Source organism: Penicillium subrubescens (assembly GCF_028828155.1).
Source record: "Penicillium subrubescens strain IBT 31985 chromosome Unknown utg000002l_segment0_segment0, whole genome shotgun sequence".
In the NCBI taxonomy this organism is placed as follows: Eukaryota; Fungi; Ascomycota; class Eurotiomycetes; order Eurotiales; family Aspergillaceae; genus Penicillium; species Penicillium subrubescens.
The window spans coordinates 3104777-3120643 of record NW_026643152.1 but is presented as its reverse complement, the minus strand read 5'-3'; the positions used below and the strand labels follow the sequence as shown (position 1 = coordinate 3120643).

The 15867-nt window shown below is 47.9% G+C and overlaps 7 protein-coding genes across 7 annotated transcripts; 4 read left to right on the top strand and 3 right to left on the bottom strand.

Annotated features, from left to right (window-relative positions):
* Window positions 1-315: 315 nt before the first annotated feature.
* N7473_002511 (NADPH--cytochrome P450 reductase) lies at window positions 316-2451 on the bottom strand (the record flags this gene model as incomplete). Its single annotated transcript, XM_057148451.1, has 1 exon — window positions 316-2451. The coding sequence occupies one exon, from the start codon at window positions 2449-2451 to the stop codon at window positions 316-318; it is 2136 nt and encodes a 711-aa protein (XP_057012105.1).
* A 1117-nt stretch (window positions 2452-3568) lies between these two features.
* N7473_002510 (non-canonical purine NTP pyrophosphatase) lies at window positions 3569-4489 on the bottom strand. The gene is made up of 6 exons (XM_057148450.1): window positions 4314-4489; window positions 4174-4247; window positions 3963-4107; window positions 3868-3904; window positions 3758-3819; window positions 3569-3693 (listed from the first exon to the last, which is right to left on the bottom strand). The coding sequence occupies exons 1-6, from the start codon at window positions 4476-4478 to the stop codon at window positions 3625-3627; spliced, it is 552 nt and encodes a 183-aa protein (XP_057012104.1). The 5' UTR covers window positions 4479-4489; the 3' UTR covers window positions 3569-3624.
* A 1776-nt stretch (window positions 4490-6265) lies between these two features.
* On the top strand, window positions 6266-8391 carry N7473_002509 (flavin-containing monooxygenase). Its single transcript, XM_057148449.1, has 7 exons — window positions 6266-6380; window positions 6431-6547; window positions 6614-7050; window positions 7111-7197; window positions 7254-7754; window positions 7809-8015; window positions 8078-8391. The coding sequence occupies exons 1-7, from the start codon at window positions 6310-6312 to the stop codon at window positions 8344-8346; spliced, it is 1689 nt and encodes a 562-aa protein (XP_057012103.1). The 5' UTR covers window positions 6266-6309; the 3' UTR covers window positions 8347-8391.
* Window positions 8392-8517: 126 nt separating this feature from the next.
* Window positions 8518-9978, bottom strand: N7473_002508 (uncharacterized protein; the record flags this gene model as incomplete). The annotated part of the gene is made up of 3 exons (XM_057148448.1): window positions 8518-9606; window positions 9646-9765; window positions 9814-9978. The coding sequence occupies 3 exons, from the start codon at window positions 9976-9978 to the stop codon at window positions 8518-8520; spliced, it is 1374 nt and encodes a 457-aa protein (XP_057012102.1).
* Window positions 9979-10750: 772 nt separating this feature from the next.
* N7473_002507 (uncharacterized protein) lies at window positions 10751-11293 on the top strand (the record flags this gene model as incomplete). Its single annotated transcript, XM_057148447.1, has 1 exon — window positions 10751-11293. One exon carries the CDS (start codon window positions 10751-10753, stop codon window positions 11291-11293), a length of 543 nt encoding a protein of 180 aa, XP_057012101.1.
* Window positions 11294-11885: 592 nt separating this feature from the next.
* On the top strand, window positions 11886-13134 carry N7473_002506 (aldo/keto reductase; the record flags this gene model as incomplete). The annotated part of the gene is made up of 4 exons (XM_057148446.1): window positions 11886-11914; window positions 11985-12135; window positions 12207-12563; window positions 12628-13134. 4 exons carry the CDS (start codon window positions 11886-11888, stop codon window positions 13132-13134), a joined length of 1044 nt encoding a protein of 347 aa, XP_057012100.1.
* A 1193-nt stretch (window positions 13135-14327) lies between these two features.
* N7473_002505 (uncharacterized protein) lies at window positions 14328-15398 on the top strand (the record flags this gene model as incomplete). Its single annotated transcript, XM_057148445.1, has 2 exons — window positions 14328-14556; window positions 14626-15398. 2 exons carry the CDS (start codon window positions 14328-14330, stop codon window positions 15396-15398), a joined length of 1002 nt encoding a protein of 333 aa, XP_057012099.1.
* Between the last annotated feature and the right edge of the window lie 469 nt (window positions 15399-15867).

Genomic DNA, 15867 nt, shown 5'->3' with positions numbered 1-15867 from the left:
ATTTTGGCTTGACCATGATCAATGTACCTAAATTCCGGTCTTTTGTAGCCCAATTTTCTTCATCTAGGGGAGTACTAGGGTCTAATCCCAATCACACCTCGGATTTTACTGATTTCACGCGTAACGAGTCCAAGAGACTGAACTCAACTAATTAGATCCAAAAGGTCAAATAGTACATGGGAAATATAACATCAGAACTCATAAACACGTTTCCTTATTTGTAAATACAAAGCATTGTCTATTGATTACCAATTTGCTCCAGCCTCTGTCCACGCTAACCAAATGCCATCTCGCATTAGATAAATCCACGATGCTTTATCCCCATACATCTTCCTGCCACTTATTCTTCTTCTTCACAGCCTTGCTCCAGTCATTCACCTCATCATTCGACCATCCCTTCGCAATCTTCATTGCACCACCAACAGCCTTCTCAACCTCCCGCGCCATCCCAGCCCTGCCACAAACATAGAAGCTGCCACCCTCATCAATAAGCTTGACAACTTCATCGCCAAGCTCCGAGACACGATCCTGTACATATTTGCGTGGTGAGCTCTCCTCTCTCGAGAATGCCGTTACCAGCTGCAACTTGTCGCCAAGAGCCTTTTGCATCTCCTCCAGCTCATCCCGGTAGATAAAATCTTCATTGGGGTTGCGGCATCCAAAGAAAAGAATCATGGGTCCAATCTCCTTGCCAATCTTCTGGACTTGGCATCGCTCGGCCAGGAATGCGCGGAATGGTGCTAGACCTGTACCCGCGCCCACCATGATCAGAGGTGTCTTGCTCGTGATCGGCAATTTGAACTTGCTGCGACGGATGTGAGCGAAGACTTTACCACCCTCCAAAGCGTCGCTGGGGCCATTGAGGTGGTATGTCAGTCCATGTGGGTGAGGCTGGGAGCTGAAGTGTTGGGAAATGGCAAGAAGGTAGTTGGATGTGACACCGTGCACGAGTTCGTTGGCGTTGCCTTGAAGAGGAGTTGTGGAGACGATGGCGGTAATGGAGGGTTTGCGAGGAGAGACAACACTGCTTGAGGAAATGGAATAGTATCGGGGACGAATGTGGGGCATTGTCTCGACGAGATATGCGAGTGGGAGATTAGACCAAGCCTTCTCGGGGCATGCAAGTTGCAACAGGCGGCCGAGATTGAGGTGTGTGCGGTTGATGAAGCCAGCGTAAAACTCCTTATCCTGGCCAAGCTTGATCAGGTAGGCCTTTGCCTCTGGGGTTGGTGCAAATTGTGCGAGGTCGCGGACATTATCACGGTTGACCGGGGCACAAATCTCTAGGTAGTAACGGAAGAGAGCAATGACACTCGTTGGCGTAGGGATCGTAATTTTGGTGGCAGAGTCAATGGATCTGATGATGAGAGGAATATCACGGCGTGATGAGATGCCAAGTACCTGAAGCAGGCGTTCAACCTCGACATCGGGGTTTCCAGGCCAAATGGCAAGGTGATCACCAGTCTTGTAGGTCAACTCGGGCTGGCTAGTCAAGTCCAAATCCATGTGCAAGCAGTTTCGATCTGATGCAGTAAAGAGTTCCCTGGATTTTGTGATAGGCAATGTGCGTACCGGCGACGACTGAGTAGCTGACTTGAGTCCATCGATGTGGTTTTTGGGTTCTCCACTGTGCAAGTCAATGGGTTCCAAGGACTCATCTTCGTCGACCGTCAGGCTTGGAATGTATTTGGCTTCAACTTCTTGGAAGCGGAACTGCTCCCGGAAGCAAGCGAATAAATTATCTTTCCACGCCATAAAATCTTCTTCAGTGGCGCCCTCGGCGTCATTCGCTCTACCGATTGGCATGAAAGCCTTGGCTCCAGACTTCTCCAGACCCTCCACGATGACATCAACAACGCGATTGTAGAATTTGTAGTTGGAGTTGCCCAAGCCGAAGGCTGCATAGCGCAGATTGGCAAGCGAGACACCATCGGCCTTGTTGATCCAACTCCAGAAATCGGCCGTGTTGTCACTCGGGTCACCTTCGCCATAGGTCGAGACGATGAAGATGGCCAACTTAGAGTCGGGGATCTCAGCAATGGTAGCAGGGTCATAGTCTGAAAGGTCTGCCGTCATAGTCTCCTGATCCCAGCGCACAGAGATTTCCCTTGCTAGTCGATGGGCAAAACCTTCGGCTGTACCAGACTGTGACCCCCAGAAAACGACGATGTTCTTCCCGGTCTCCTCCAGCTTCTGTGCGATGTTCCTTGTTTCTCTGTTGGCATTTGCTCCAGCTTGGCCGCCGTTCTTCAGCTGAGGTCTCTCAAATGCCAGGTGGTGATATGGATCAGGCTTGTCCCATAGGATTCCTCGCGACAGGAAGGTTGCCCCTATGCCGGCAAGAATGGCCAAGGCTGTATAATCGGCAATGCTGGTTGGTGTGGCATATCTTGATACTTCCTGGATGAGCTCTGGTGGAATATTCCACTGAGATAGTTGAGAGAGGGCCATTCTGTGTGTTTGAAGTGGGTAAAAGAGAAGGTCCAGTTCTCTGGTAATACGGATATCAGTTCATAGATAGTCCCAGGGGAATAGTATAAGAAGATGCTTGAAAGAACAAATTTGCACTTATGATAGAGGTTCAAATTGAACTCATATAGGCCAGGGACCCCGCACATATAAAAATACATGCCCATGCCTCTGTCATGTCTTGTTGAGAGTTTGGAAAGATTCCCCGATCAGGTTCACAGTTATGAGACACTGAGACTGGGAGGAAACCACCAGTACAGTGGTCCGCGGGGCAAATTGCCCATCCTGGAATTGTTTTCTCAGAAGTACTGGAAACGTTATTGAGGCTCGGTTAATAAGGTCTGGTCCAGCCAGCCAGATTGAATCTTATCTCTGGGGTTGGGCCCCGTGGGAAATGGTTTGGAGGGAAGAATCTCCCCTCTCAGCGTGGAAGACCAACAAGCCTTTTGGAGCAATGACGCCGTGTTTCCCCGCACTGATCCTGGAATCTTCATATTATTTATGATCGCAAGGACATCGGACGCACGGTTCAGCTGATCGCCACCCCAGAGCACAACCAACTGTGGGGCATAATTAGAAGGGCTGCATTGCCAGATCGCGTAATTCTCAATAGGCGCAGATTCGCCGAGACGTGATCAATCGGATAAGTTTGAGGCAGTTGGTGCCAGGTGGTTGGTCGTGAGGTGAACGTGTGGAGATACGAGCGAGAAGTGGCGCGGGGCAACTGCCCCGACCGAGCGGGAATTATCGCCCGTTTCGGTGTTGAAGTTGACTCTTATAGCATTCCATGAAGATATATCAAGGCTCTTTTTATAAGAATCTGTTCTAGCAGGTTAAAAAACATAAACAAATAATGGGATTCAACATCCTGATGCGAAAATATTCATATCGGTCCATGGAAGCGGTATATGTCCTGCTAGAACAATTTAGCTCTCTGAATGTTGAACACAGCATGGTATTCCGGGCGGGGAAAATTTCCCTTGGCGAAAGTCTTCCGGCAACCAAAATATGAGCCAAAGCACTAACTATACTCGAAGTTTGGAGAGGACTCGAAGACCCTTGAATGTCATCAAATAGTACTTGTTTCTATACATGGGTCCCTTGACTTCATTCCACTCGACAACGGCACCTATGTGTCGCACGAAGGTAAAGGGATCAATTTTCGCCCTTGGCCAGCCATTCCTGGAACTTGCACAAGGCTTGATAACGATGTGATAGTTTGTTCTGCTTGATATCAGCCATCGGGGTAACTAGCAACCGGCAACCCTCACATCGAAAAGACATTTACCTTCTTATCATGGGCCATCTCCGCAAGAGTTTCTCCTTCATGCTCGAAAATTGGTTCCCATCCTGTCTATGTGTAAGCTCCTTTCTCTAATTTTGTCTAATGACACTTACCGAACACGGGCGGTCCTCTCGCGGGAACAATTTTGCCCTAGAACTACAGTTAACGCAGTGTTCGAGTTGAAGCCACCAACACTTTCAATTCGTACTTGAAGCCTTCCTTGAAAGATCAAGGGCTCACTAGTAGGCCCCAAGGAAAAAGCAAAAGTGCAGACCGCGTCTGCACCTTTATCATCGTACGGAACCAAGAGCTTATTCAAACCATCGTTTCCGAGTTCTTCGAGGAAGTATTTACTGATGGACAGAATTGGAAAATTAGTATAGTTTTTCAAAATTGACATAGAATGCGATACGCCATACATATATGGCCCTGGAAGCCTATTCATCGCATGAAATTCCAATGCCGAGTCCTCCACGATCACTGGCCCATCAACCTGATGCATGTTACATAGATGTCAGTTAAGCTCGAAATAGACTCAATCTGGTAGCAGGCTTGTCACAATCTTAGCGGCGCGTCGGCACTTATCTCGCGCAATGTCTTCCAGCGACCCCTGGATCTCTGGAATGTCCAATGCGAGGGCCCGAATAGGGATCGAGTCGCCTAAAATGGCATTGACTTCGATGACCTTATTCGGGTTACCTGTGACGAATGTGCATGTTTTCATGATGTACTTCGTTTGCTTTGAGAGGATTGATTCATCAGTCAGATCTCGTTTGATCAACGCGAGTGCGCTATACCTAATTAGGAATAGCATCATTCTCCTTGTCCAGTGGGCTCTGAGTCAAAGTGTGATCTCGTCCAAGGCCCATCTACGTCAGTATCCTTAGTATTTATTGCTCTCCAGATCCAGCACCAACTTTCTATATTTCAATTCAATGTACAGAGAAGTTAATCTTTTCACGGTGGTTGACATTCATTGGAACCTTACATGAGAGCAGAATTCGTAAAAAGATCGTTGGACATATTTATAATTGGCATGTCTCCCCTCAAACCTTCAACCCTCAAAGCCAGCAAGCGGGATCTACGCCTTGGTTCTGCAATAAATGATTATACTGGCCTGGAACCGAAAGAACGAGCATTAATGGATGACTGATACGATTTATCCTTCAACTCTCCATGTAACGAGCACCGTGGTCAAGCGGTTTTAGTGATTGATTCGGCCACAGCGTCAATATTTCAGTCATTGCTGCTGCAACCCGCTAGCCGTTGGTAACTAACCAAGAATCATGCATCACGGCGGCAAGTACATGCATTGAGATCAAGTTGGGCCGTTGCCCAGCATCTGCAGCCAACCCAGTCCGGATTGAACTCGTAGCGGTGACGACCCTGTGCCGTTATTAGTTCATAGATGTGTGTGACTGAAAGACTCGGGGCTAAAGGAAGACTTGAATAAACTTGCGTTTCAATGAGTACCAGATATCATTGCCCCAAAATAACCAGATTGGCTTTGCTGCCCCCTCACGCGACTGTGCTTGGAGTCCAACCTTGGAACATAGTCAAGTTGGATTGCACTTGTGGGGGGAATTGCCGGGCCGATGCACCTGATTATGCGACGGATTCTCGTGGGCGACAACGTTCATGTGAGCGATCGGTCGATCTGAGATCTCAGCTTCCTGGTAGCTGGCACACTAGCACCGGATGTATCGGGTCGACGTCAGGTATTTTTTTAGGTCTGCAGGATGCGTCTCAAATGGTGTAGCCAGCCATGGTACTGGGGACATTGGAGCCAACTGAAGACCAAAGAAAGGACGCAAAGAGATCCTCCAAGGGTGGCACTGCATGTAAATCAGCGCGTGATGCAACATCCCAGTCAACAATAGGAAGGGAATCTTTGGTTCAAACCTCCTCAAATGGTCGTGTAGACGACGCTTGGCGATTTCTGGTACTATTGATTCATCCCCTTGTGATTTGAAGGTGTCTATTGGCTATGGAGGATCTGCGATCCTGGAGACGCCAACCGAGGTGTTATTCGCCACCATAGATGAGAAAAAGCAATTAGGTCTAGAAACTGTATCTGCCCCACGCGATGTGAGCGTGATGCTTCATGATCTAAAGATTTGTAGATTGGTGCAAACTCTAAGTTGCATGAACAGCCGAGCATCTGCCACTCAGCCCTAGCTTTATCTGGGTGTAGAGGTGCTAAATTTGATAATGGCGAATCAAGGGGCCGATTTAGATTCAATAGCGGCGATAGTTCCCCTGTCCTGGAAATGGCTTGTGTAACCCAATCTTGGCAAGTGAAGATAGGATTGCGCCACCGTAGATCTGATGGACCACTGATCTGCAGCCTAGAACAATAGTACATGCAAGAGCATACTCAGGTCCAACTTATGATATCAACTCTTGCCTGCAGTAGAACTCACATGCGATCAAGGGAGCACAATTTGAGCTTTTAAAACGAGTGAGATAATCTCCCCCCAGCGCGACGAAAAGTTTGGGCACCCGAAGCTTCTCCCATTTCTACGTTCTCGCCTGTCACCTGTATGATTTAGATCATGACTTTGACAGATATCGTGCCGAGTGCTTTCGTTCCTAAGCCTCTGACAGTAGTTGTGGTTGGTGCAGGGTATGTGAAGCAAGGGTCGAAGTCAGAAATTTTTCTAACAGCTCTCACAGTGTTTCGGGCATTCAGTTTGCTCATAATGTGACGACGTCATTGGATGATGTTGATCTTCAAATTTTTGACCGAAATCCCTGTCTCGGGGGAACTTGGTATCTCAATAACTATCCAGGGTAAGGTGACTCTTGTTCATTCTTCCCTCCTGGGTTTCTAGATCTACATCACTCATCATGGATTAGCTGTACGTGCGATGTGCCATCCCACACATATCAGTTCAGTTGGGCACCAAACCCCATGTGGTCCTCTCTATATCCTCCAGCGCGTGAAATTCACCAATACCTGGAAGGTGTAGCAGACAAATATGATCTTCGACGGTTCATGACATTCAACACTGAGTGCGTGTCTGCCACGTGGGACGAGAATTCTTCAAAGTGGGAGATTACCACTCGAGATGTTCACGCAGACTACGAAAAGACAATATGGGCTGATGTATTTGTCTATGCCGTCGGTCGGCTCAATAACTACAAAATTCCTCAAATTCCCGGGCAAGAAAAATTCCATGGAAAGCAAGTTCACACAGCGAACTGGCCCACCCAAATGAACGTTAAAGGGAAGCGTGTAGTAGTTATTGGCAATGGCGCTAGTAGCGTTCAATGTACAGCAGCATTGCAGCCAGGTAGGATAACACGTACTTTGCCTGAAGAGGTTTGAAAGCGCTGACGAGCCATGCTCATAGTGGTTTCGAAGATCATCAATATTGCCCGAGGACCGACTTGGATCGTGCCACATGTTTTCTCCGACGACGGTGCTGTTCAGAGGCTTTGTAAGTATGTCCAAAATGATGCTTTCAGACCAGCTGGCTAAACTCTATGAATGAAGATTCATCCGAGCAAAAGATGTCTCTCCAGACTAGTCGCTCTAAATATTATGAATTCCGAGTCGGTTTAGAGAAAAAGCTGGCCGCTGGCTTTGCAGGGCTGTGGAAAGGCACTAGGTCTCAAGCTCAATTCAGTTCATTGTCAGAGTCGTTCATGAGATCAAAAATTACAGACAAAAAACTGCTGGACGCTCTTTTACCAAATTTTGACGCAGGCTGTCGTCGCTTTACTCCGGGTGGTCATTATCTGGACGCACTGCAACAGCCGAATGCAGAGTATTTGAGGGATTCAATCGCTGAACTGACAGATGAGGGCCTTACCACGTCATCTGGAAGGAGGATTGAGTGTGATATTATCGTCTATGCAACAGGTTTTGAACCGTATCTACCTCGGTTCCCTGTTACTGGCCGTGCAGGAAAATCTCTATCGAAAGCTTGGGACCGAGAGGGACCATGCGAAAGTTATATGGCCGCGATGGTTGCAGGCTTTCCGAATTTCTTCGGTAAGTGAAGATTGACTAGCAGCTTTCACAGTACATCGATTTTGATCTCGTTAGTCTTCAATCCTCCGATTTGCCCGGTAAACGGGTCAGCAATACCTGGCATTGAGCGAGCGGGGAGCTACATGACTCGAATTCTGTCACGACTTCAGAAAGACAGATTGCGTTCAGTCTGTATCAAAGATCAGGCTCAGCAGGAGTTTAATCAGTGGGTTCAGTCTAGAATGTCCCATATGGTATGGTCAGGGCCCTGCAATTCATGGTGTAAGTTTCCAATATCTCTTCCTCACGTCTGTCCAAGACAGTGCACTCACAATGGGTCTTAGACAAGAATGACAATGGGAAGATCATCGTTCCATGGCCTGGTACAGTACTTCATTACTACGCAGCAACAGAGATTATTCGCTGGGAAGACTTCGATTTGGAGTACGAAAATCCCGCTGAGAGATATGCGAGCTTTGGGAACGGGGTGACAGCAGATGGATTCGTGCCCAATCAATTTCCCTGGCTTATTCCACCCATTCAGCAACAACCCTCTGAATTTCACCAGTGGGACTCGCCTTCAAGGCCTTTTGAGTTTCAGGGCAGGATTTGAAAGACAGGATGAGTTGTTTTCCCATGGCAAGATCAACTTCATGGATGCTATAATGATGTATGATAGAAATTGGTGGTCTAAGGATTTTGAGAAGTTATCGGATTTTCATAACTAGACTGTCATGTTGACTCGAGCCCAATTTGTTAGAATACACTACCTCTCGGTATTCATTCAAAGTTGAAATGTTCTCTCTGAGATCTCCAGCTCACCCGTTGATTCATGGGCATAGCGCGCACAGATCAAACGACCATATCCAGCAGTCTCAGACATTGCAACAACGACATCGCTGAATCGTGCAGACTCGGGAATGTAGATAGCGTGGTTATCATTTCTTCCGTTCCTGATGCCAGCCTTGTTTTCTTCTATTTTGGCCACCTCTGCAACAAACCGGGCAACTAAGCTGCCCTCCCACATTCCCTCTTGACATTGCGTTCGATCAAGCAAAGTGATAGCATCATGTCGGATCCTTTTATTGCGGCATTTCATTGCCACTAGATAAAGAGAAGGAATAATTCCCGACTCTAGTCTGAAAGTAAGCTGAGGCCCAGAAGAGGCGTGCTTACTGCTGGTAGCATCGACAAATTGATGTCCAAGGTCGACCATGCGCTGAAAAGTAGAGTTGAAAAGATCACAAGCGTCTTCATGCGTGTCACGAAGAGTGCAGATCAAGAAGTAGATATAAAAATGTTGCATCTCAAGTACAATCAATGGCCGGGCATTATGATGACCGAGGCTGTTAGAAAACACTCCAAAAGCGGAAGCCCAACGTTCCAGGCTAAACTTGAGGCAAGATTGTTGCTGCAACAAAGATGTGCGCTCGGATAAGTTCACTGTCCGTATACTCGAATAGGCTACGCAATAGCGAACGACCCAGTCTCCATAGGACTCGTTACCCATCTCTCTGGCAGCAAGATGAAGTAGCGCGCCGCGCAAGCGGTAAACAGCATTTGACAGGATTCCCAGGGATTTTCTGGCATCCTCAATTTCCATGAAATAGTTTGATACTTCAGGACTTGGGCCCATATTATCACGAGATGAAGCCAGTGTGAGTATTGGACTCTGTTCTCCGAACATCGTGGACTCGTAATCCAAACTAGCATACTTTTCGGCCAGCTTGTCAAAGTTTGATATACGAGACCGAGAGTCATTGCAAGACAACAAGCTCCCTTCATTAGATTTCGAGTAAATTGAAGGAGAACTCGATGTCAACAGGATGCGAAGTCCCATCCGAAGATGTGCCACAGCTCCCGGTCTGTTGCCCTGTAACATCTCGAAGCAGATGAATAGTAAACAACTCACTAACGCGATATGTTCGCGTTCAAAATCCTTTGGGCCATTCAGACGCTTTCGGAGATCATTAAGCGACTGGACATATTGATTAACGGCGAATGAATTGGTCAGCTCAATAAAGCTATCGATCTGTAAGGAAGGACACCGTCCTCTCATAGAACGATGTATAGCACCGACCGCCACTGCAGCGTGGCGAACGGATGTCTCATTGAGGCTCAGTTGAAGTACTAGCGATTCCAAGTGTGAAGACTCGAAGCACCCGAGAATTCCACGCAGCGTGTGTTCACGAAAAAAGGCGAATGCCTGGCTCTCGACCACTGGCAGACTTTGAGAGGAAATCATTTGATAACGGGGCATGATGATGGCAGTGCGCTCTGTGACTCGCTGCTGAGGCATCAAAAGCCTCTTGCCTTTTCTCCTCATTGCAGCGTCGCGAACGGCCGAGCTCTCTTGCTCATAGCCATCACAAATTCGGCCGGTCGACGTGCAGCGATGACACGATGGTCGAATCTCGTCGCATTTAATTCTCCGTACTCTGTTCATTGTTGGCCTTCTATCATAACTCTCTTCATGTGGAATAGCTTACCTGCATGTAAGACAGCCGCTTCTTCCTCGTGACATCTTCGACGTGGCTGGACTCATAGGAAGTGACTTTGCTTCAGTTTGAGTGCGTGAGTGAGTGAGTGCGTGAGTGAGTGAGTGGCAATCAGAGGTGAGATTCTGATTTTTCTATCTCAAAAAATTCTTTCCAGGGGATCAGCTCAGCGTATCTCCCTGGGGTGAGGCCGTGGTTGCAATAGAGCCGTGGGGGCCAACTACACCTACTATCCTCATTGGCCTGTTCGCTTGGGGATGAACCAGCACCAATCAAATATCACATATCTTGAATGATGATGCATGTTTGTCTTAGTGCTTCCAAAGTGTGATTGGTTTGCAAGCGAGCTGTGTTGACACTCAATCCCTATCATGGTTTGAGAGAGGCAGGGCCGCGTATAAAAGGCGCCTCGAGTATCTCGAAGATAGATCGATTCTGATGTTTCTCAGGTCTCTTTGATTGCCCTTTTCTATATCTAGAGCTTAACAACCTTTCTTCAATATGTCGATCCCTATTCAAATGATTCATATTCACTATCGCGGCAAGTTCCTCTCGCTATTAGACTCGGACAATTCCACCCCATTATACACCGTCAAAGTCTGTCGCGAAACGCCTCAGATACAACTCATGAGGCGACAGGACAGTCATGTTCCGCACAGCGAGGACAGCACAGACAGCCAGTCGAGCCTGTGCACAGCATCTTTCCAAAAGCTGAGTATGGAAGTCACGCTCTCCATTCACGGCTCTCGCGTTATTCTTCGACGACCGGATACCTTTTCCCGTACTTACGGCTTGGAGAGTGTTTCTTTGCCTGGTACTACTCTTCGGTGGGAAGCTGACGGAGCTCTAACGGGTGATTTCAAACTTGTCAATACGCGCGATTGCGAGGTACTTTGCCGATTTCACAACAAGGTCTTCTCGGTTGCCGAGGTCGGATCTTTTGAAATGATTGGGACTCTATCTGAAGAGCTCAAGAATGAGATTGTTGTTAGTGGGCTGGCTGTACTAGTCATGGTACAGAGTCTGAATTTGGCGGGTATGGTTTTGATGGGGAGCCCTTAAGAACAGAGCCGGAGTATGTGTTTGACTGTATATTGGAGTCTGTGAGCAGCTGCCATTCATATTGCCGTATCATCGAGTATGAATTTGAGAAACAAGCCAGTTAGCACAATGCAAATTGTTCACATTTTCATCAATCTCTACCCCAGATATCCCTATCCGATCCCCCAGGCCGATCGGTGATCCCGGAGGGCTGTGAGTGGGCGACAGGAAAGCTTGCCGGGTAACCGTCGGCTAAGTGAGGCTCGCTAGTTGTTCTCGGCATGTCGAAGCCCTCACCCCAGCGGCGATTGGATAATTTGATGCCACCCCGACAACAGCTAGGCCAAATTATTTTTGACTTGAAACTTATCGTGCATCAATACTTGTGAGACATCTCTTCGTGACTCACTCTCAACAAATCCGATTTCAACATCCCGTGTTTACCCTGTGAAGGTATTCCCATCTCCAAGATCTTGATTTGACGTCATTGCCGACGATGACTCAAGAGCGACCGCGAGAAATTGCGCTATAGTCCCTAGTAGATTGAACTAACATTTTCCTCTTTGAAACAGTTCTTTGCTAAGTTAATCCCACTCAATTTATTATATTCATCATGTCTGGCAAAGAGATGGAATACACACGGTATTACCCCGCCCCGTTGTCAGACGAATGTTCTATCCTGAATTGAATGCTGACAACCAATATGTCACAGCCTTGGCAAGTCAGGCCTGAAGATCTCCAGGATTATCTTGGGTACCATGGGCTTTGGTAGCAAGGATTGGCAGGATTGGGTCTTGGACGAAGAGGAGTCGTTGAATGTCATTGAGCACGCTTACAAGCGGGGCATCAACACCTGGGACACGGTAAGTAGATATTCAACTCGGTCTTTCACAAAACCAACCATCCCCCGAAACTTGACTCATGTATAATATAGGCGGATGTCTACTCACACGGCCGCTCAGAGGAGGTCGTTGGCAAGGCCCTGAAGAAGTTCAACATTCCCCGCAACCGTGTGGTCATCATGACCAAGTGCTTCTACGGCGTCGACGATGAGGGCAAGTTCCCGCCCATCTGGCAGTCCGCGCGTAACGAAGGTGACTTTATCAACCGTGTCGGTCTGTCTCGCAAGCACATCTTCGATTCCGTTGATGCTAGCGTCCAGCGTCTCGGCACATACATCGATGTGCTCCAGATTCACCGTTTGGACCGCGACACTCCCCGCGAGGAAATCATGAAGGCTCTGAATGATGTTGTCGAGAGTGGTAAGGTCCGCTATATCGGTGCTAGCTCGGTAAGTCATATAACATGCCGTTCAATACATCTCTGAACAAATATTGATGGACATGGGCATGTAGATGGCAGCTTGGGAATTCCAAACTCTGCAGAACATCGCCGCCCGCAACGGCTGGCACCAGTTCATCAGCATGCAGAACTACCACAACCTGATTGCCCGCGAAGAGGAGCGCGAGATGATCCCATATTGCCTTGACAGCGGTGTCGGGCTCATCCCCTGGTCTCCCATGGCCCGCGGTGTTCTGGCACGGCCATGGGGCTCGCGCTCCACCGTGCGCGAGAACACCGACGGAGCTCTCAAGGTACTGATCCGCAACCGTGAAACGGAGGCGGACAAGGCCATTGTGGATCGTGTGGAGGAGTTGGCCGGTAAGAAAGGGGTGAGCATGGCGCAGATTGCTTTGGCCTGGTCCTTGACTCACCAGAATGAGTGCCCTATCGTGGGTCTGCACAGCGCTGCGCGTGTTGATGAGGCCGTTGCCAGTCTGAAGGTTCAGTTGAGTCCTGAGGAGATTCAGTATTTGGAGGAGCTGTACGTTCCCAAGACGATTGCTCCGCTGGAGCGGTAAATAATCTTTAGCATCGCGGCGCTCCAAGAGTCGGCTGCGTTAGATTGAAATACATGTATGAGGTGATCGGCATATAGAGAGTAAATTCATTTTCTTCTTGAAAGAAGTCAGCATATGGAGCAAAAATACTGGAGACGAACAGTGAAGGGTTTGAAATACCTGTCCAGACTCATAGTTGAGCAACCCTCACATCGGCTTTCCCAGCCCGATCAGACAACCACATCTCAACTTGGCGTTTTCTCTCCCCATTTTGGGCGCCAAAATATCTCGCAGGGGCTTATACCCGATTATCTTTTTAGCCTATTGGAGATACAGCTTGCCGTACAAGATATTACATGGGTGGTTTACTGCGTATTTCGCTTTGGTGTATTTACCGTGAGGGGAACGTGACGAAGGTGCAGCAACAGCGAACACCAAAGGCAAACTCGCGTCAAACGGTCAGATCATGCATTGGGCCGGCGAATGGGCCTCTTTAAAAAAGAACAAACAGGAGTGAGGGGGATGGGTACATGCATGCAGCTTCGGCAAATAAGGTCGAGTTAGAGAAGCCACATACAGCAAACCCTTGTACTGTCTCCACTCGATTTGAGATCCCCAGTCACTTTGAATATGTCAGGGGAACACATCCCTGGCTATAATCTGTTTGAATAAGCTCAAATTTGATAAGATCTTCTCTTCTAATGTATTGCCTTCCAGTCGATGTTTATATTAACTTTCAGCTTCTCGGTAACCCCAGACGAGTATACTTCCCGACCATAAAGGTAAGGTTGATCAGTTCGTCCTTCTCCCGCGAGGAACGAGGACTTCAAACCTTGACTCTAATTTTAACCAATCAAAGGTGTGTATCGCAGGTCTTCCAGGAAAATGCGAGATCTCCCAACGCTCATGGGCCTGATGGGTCTAATCCCAGGTACAGTGGACCCTAAGCTGAAGTGCCAACAAACTCTACTCGGCACCTCCCAGGCTGGATCGGTGCTCAGCTGACCTATGCTAGTTGTTCAAAAGAACCGTTTCTCGTTCTTTACCTCTTTCTGAAGAGAACCGCGAAGCTGAGTCTCTCGCGTCATGTTTATAGGCTACCTTTACGAATCAAATTCAGCTACTTAGCCTTGATCCAGTATTTATCGATGAAGACCCCGCCGAAAGGAAGGAAACACGGCATTCTCGTGCAGAGTCGCAATTTAAAGCCTACCATGCCGTACATCGCTGTTTATAAACAGTTGCCCTTCGAGCGCGATTCATATCTCAAATCATTCATGCGGCTCATCATGCGTCCCTCTACCATGATCCATGGTTTGATGTTTTCCGCATCAGTCCATGCCGTCAAGCCTGCAGCTGTCTACAACGGAGGTTTCAACACGACCAACAACATCGCCCTCCGAATTGGCAATGGCGGTGCCGGCCAGAGCGGCCTGATTGAAGGTAATACCATCCATCCTAGTGGCCCTCCAACAAAACTCATACCCCCTTCTAACACTCTCCCATCAACAGCCCTCGCCAACGCCTTCATTAAAGGCAGTGTCAAAAACGGCTCAGACCCCTTCGAAATAGCCTGGTACAAATCCGACACCACACAGTCAATAAACTACCTCAAAGACGACACCGTCGACATCGGCATAACCTACGCCCCCGCCGCCGAACAAATCGCCATCAAAAACGGCATCGCCAAGTCACCTGCCTGGTACACCTTTCGCGACCACTTCCTCCTCGTCGGTCCCCCGTCAAACCCAGCAAACCTCTCCGAAACACAAGACATTCAAACCCAATTCTCAAATCTCTACACAACTGCTGAAACAGGAAACACCGATCCCCCCGTGCGCTTCCTATCTCGCTACGATAAATCAGCCACGAATATCAAGGAGTCTCAGCTTTGGATAGAGATTGGTCAAGTCCCCTGGGCTACTGCGTACTCGACCTGGTACCACCAGTACATCGCGTATCCGATTCAGGCATTGACGGCTGCGATTTTGCTAGATGAGTATACTATCACTGATCGTGGGACGTATTTGTCTATACCGACGGAATTGCAGAGTAAAACTGTTATTTATAAGGCTGCTAGTGATGATGCGGAGGATCCTTTGCTTAATCCGGCTCATATTTTGATTGGAGTGGGTGCGATGAATGAGGAGATGGCGGATAGGTTTGCACAGTGGGCTATTAGTGATGAGGGGCGGGAGGTTATTACGGGTTTTAAGAAGAATGGGCAGCAGTTGTATACTGCTGCTCCGGCTAATAAGTCTGCTCAGCTTCGAGGGGTGGAATAGGCTAGTTTGATGGCACTTGGAAAAAGAGTGTGTTGATCATTGATACTAGAATGGGTGGGTGGGTGGATCCTATCATTTTAGGATCGACATGATCTATAAAAATTTCATCTTAAGGTGCATAACTCCCTAATGTAATGTTACAAATGGTTCCTCGGCTAGAAGCCGTGGATATGATTTGTATAAAGCCGGTAATCGGGACGTGTTTGTTCAGGATTTAATAGCGTACTGGCACAGATAGCCATGAAGTACATGGACACAGTTCTTGCTGTGTACCTAATTCCACAGAACGGCGGACTACAATGCCCATGAGATAAGACCGTATGTCAATTCTATACGGTGATACTCAGATCAAAGTGCAATCCGGACTATAGTCCAGTGAAATTATTCATATGATAAGAAAAAGAGATGTGATGTGTCAGTAATATCAAAACTCTAGTTTTGACAGTGGAAAAAAGACAAGGCTCCGTAC

Excerpts from the sequence above, each read along its gene's own strand:
- N7473_002510 (XM_057148450.1), bottom strand. The coding sequence starts at position 4,478 with ATGAAAACATGCACATTCGTCACAGGTAACCCGAATAAGGTCATCGAA. Across the intron at positions 4,248-4,313 it reads GCCGACGCGCCGCTAAGATT|GTTGATGGGCCAGTGATCGT; the intron begins GTGACAAGCCTG and ends AACATGCATCAG. Across the intron at positions 3,905-3,962 it reads TCTTTCAAGGAAGGCTTCAA|GGCAAAATTGTTCCCGCGAG; the intron begins GTACGAATTGAA and ends CTGTAGTTCTAG.
- N7473_002509 (XM_057148449.1), top strand. The coding sequence starts at position 6,310 with ATGACTTTGACAGATATCGTGCCGAGTGCTTTCGTTCCTAAGCCTCTG. Across the intron at positions 6,548-6,613 it reads TATCTCAATAACTATCCAGG|CTGTACGTGCGATGTGCCAT; the intron begins GTAAGGTGACTC and ends ATCATGGATTAG. Across the intron at positions 8,016-8,077 it reads AGGGCCCTGCAATTCATGGT|ACAAGAATGACAATGGGAAG; the intron begins GTAAGTTTCCAA and ends AATGGGTCTTAG.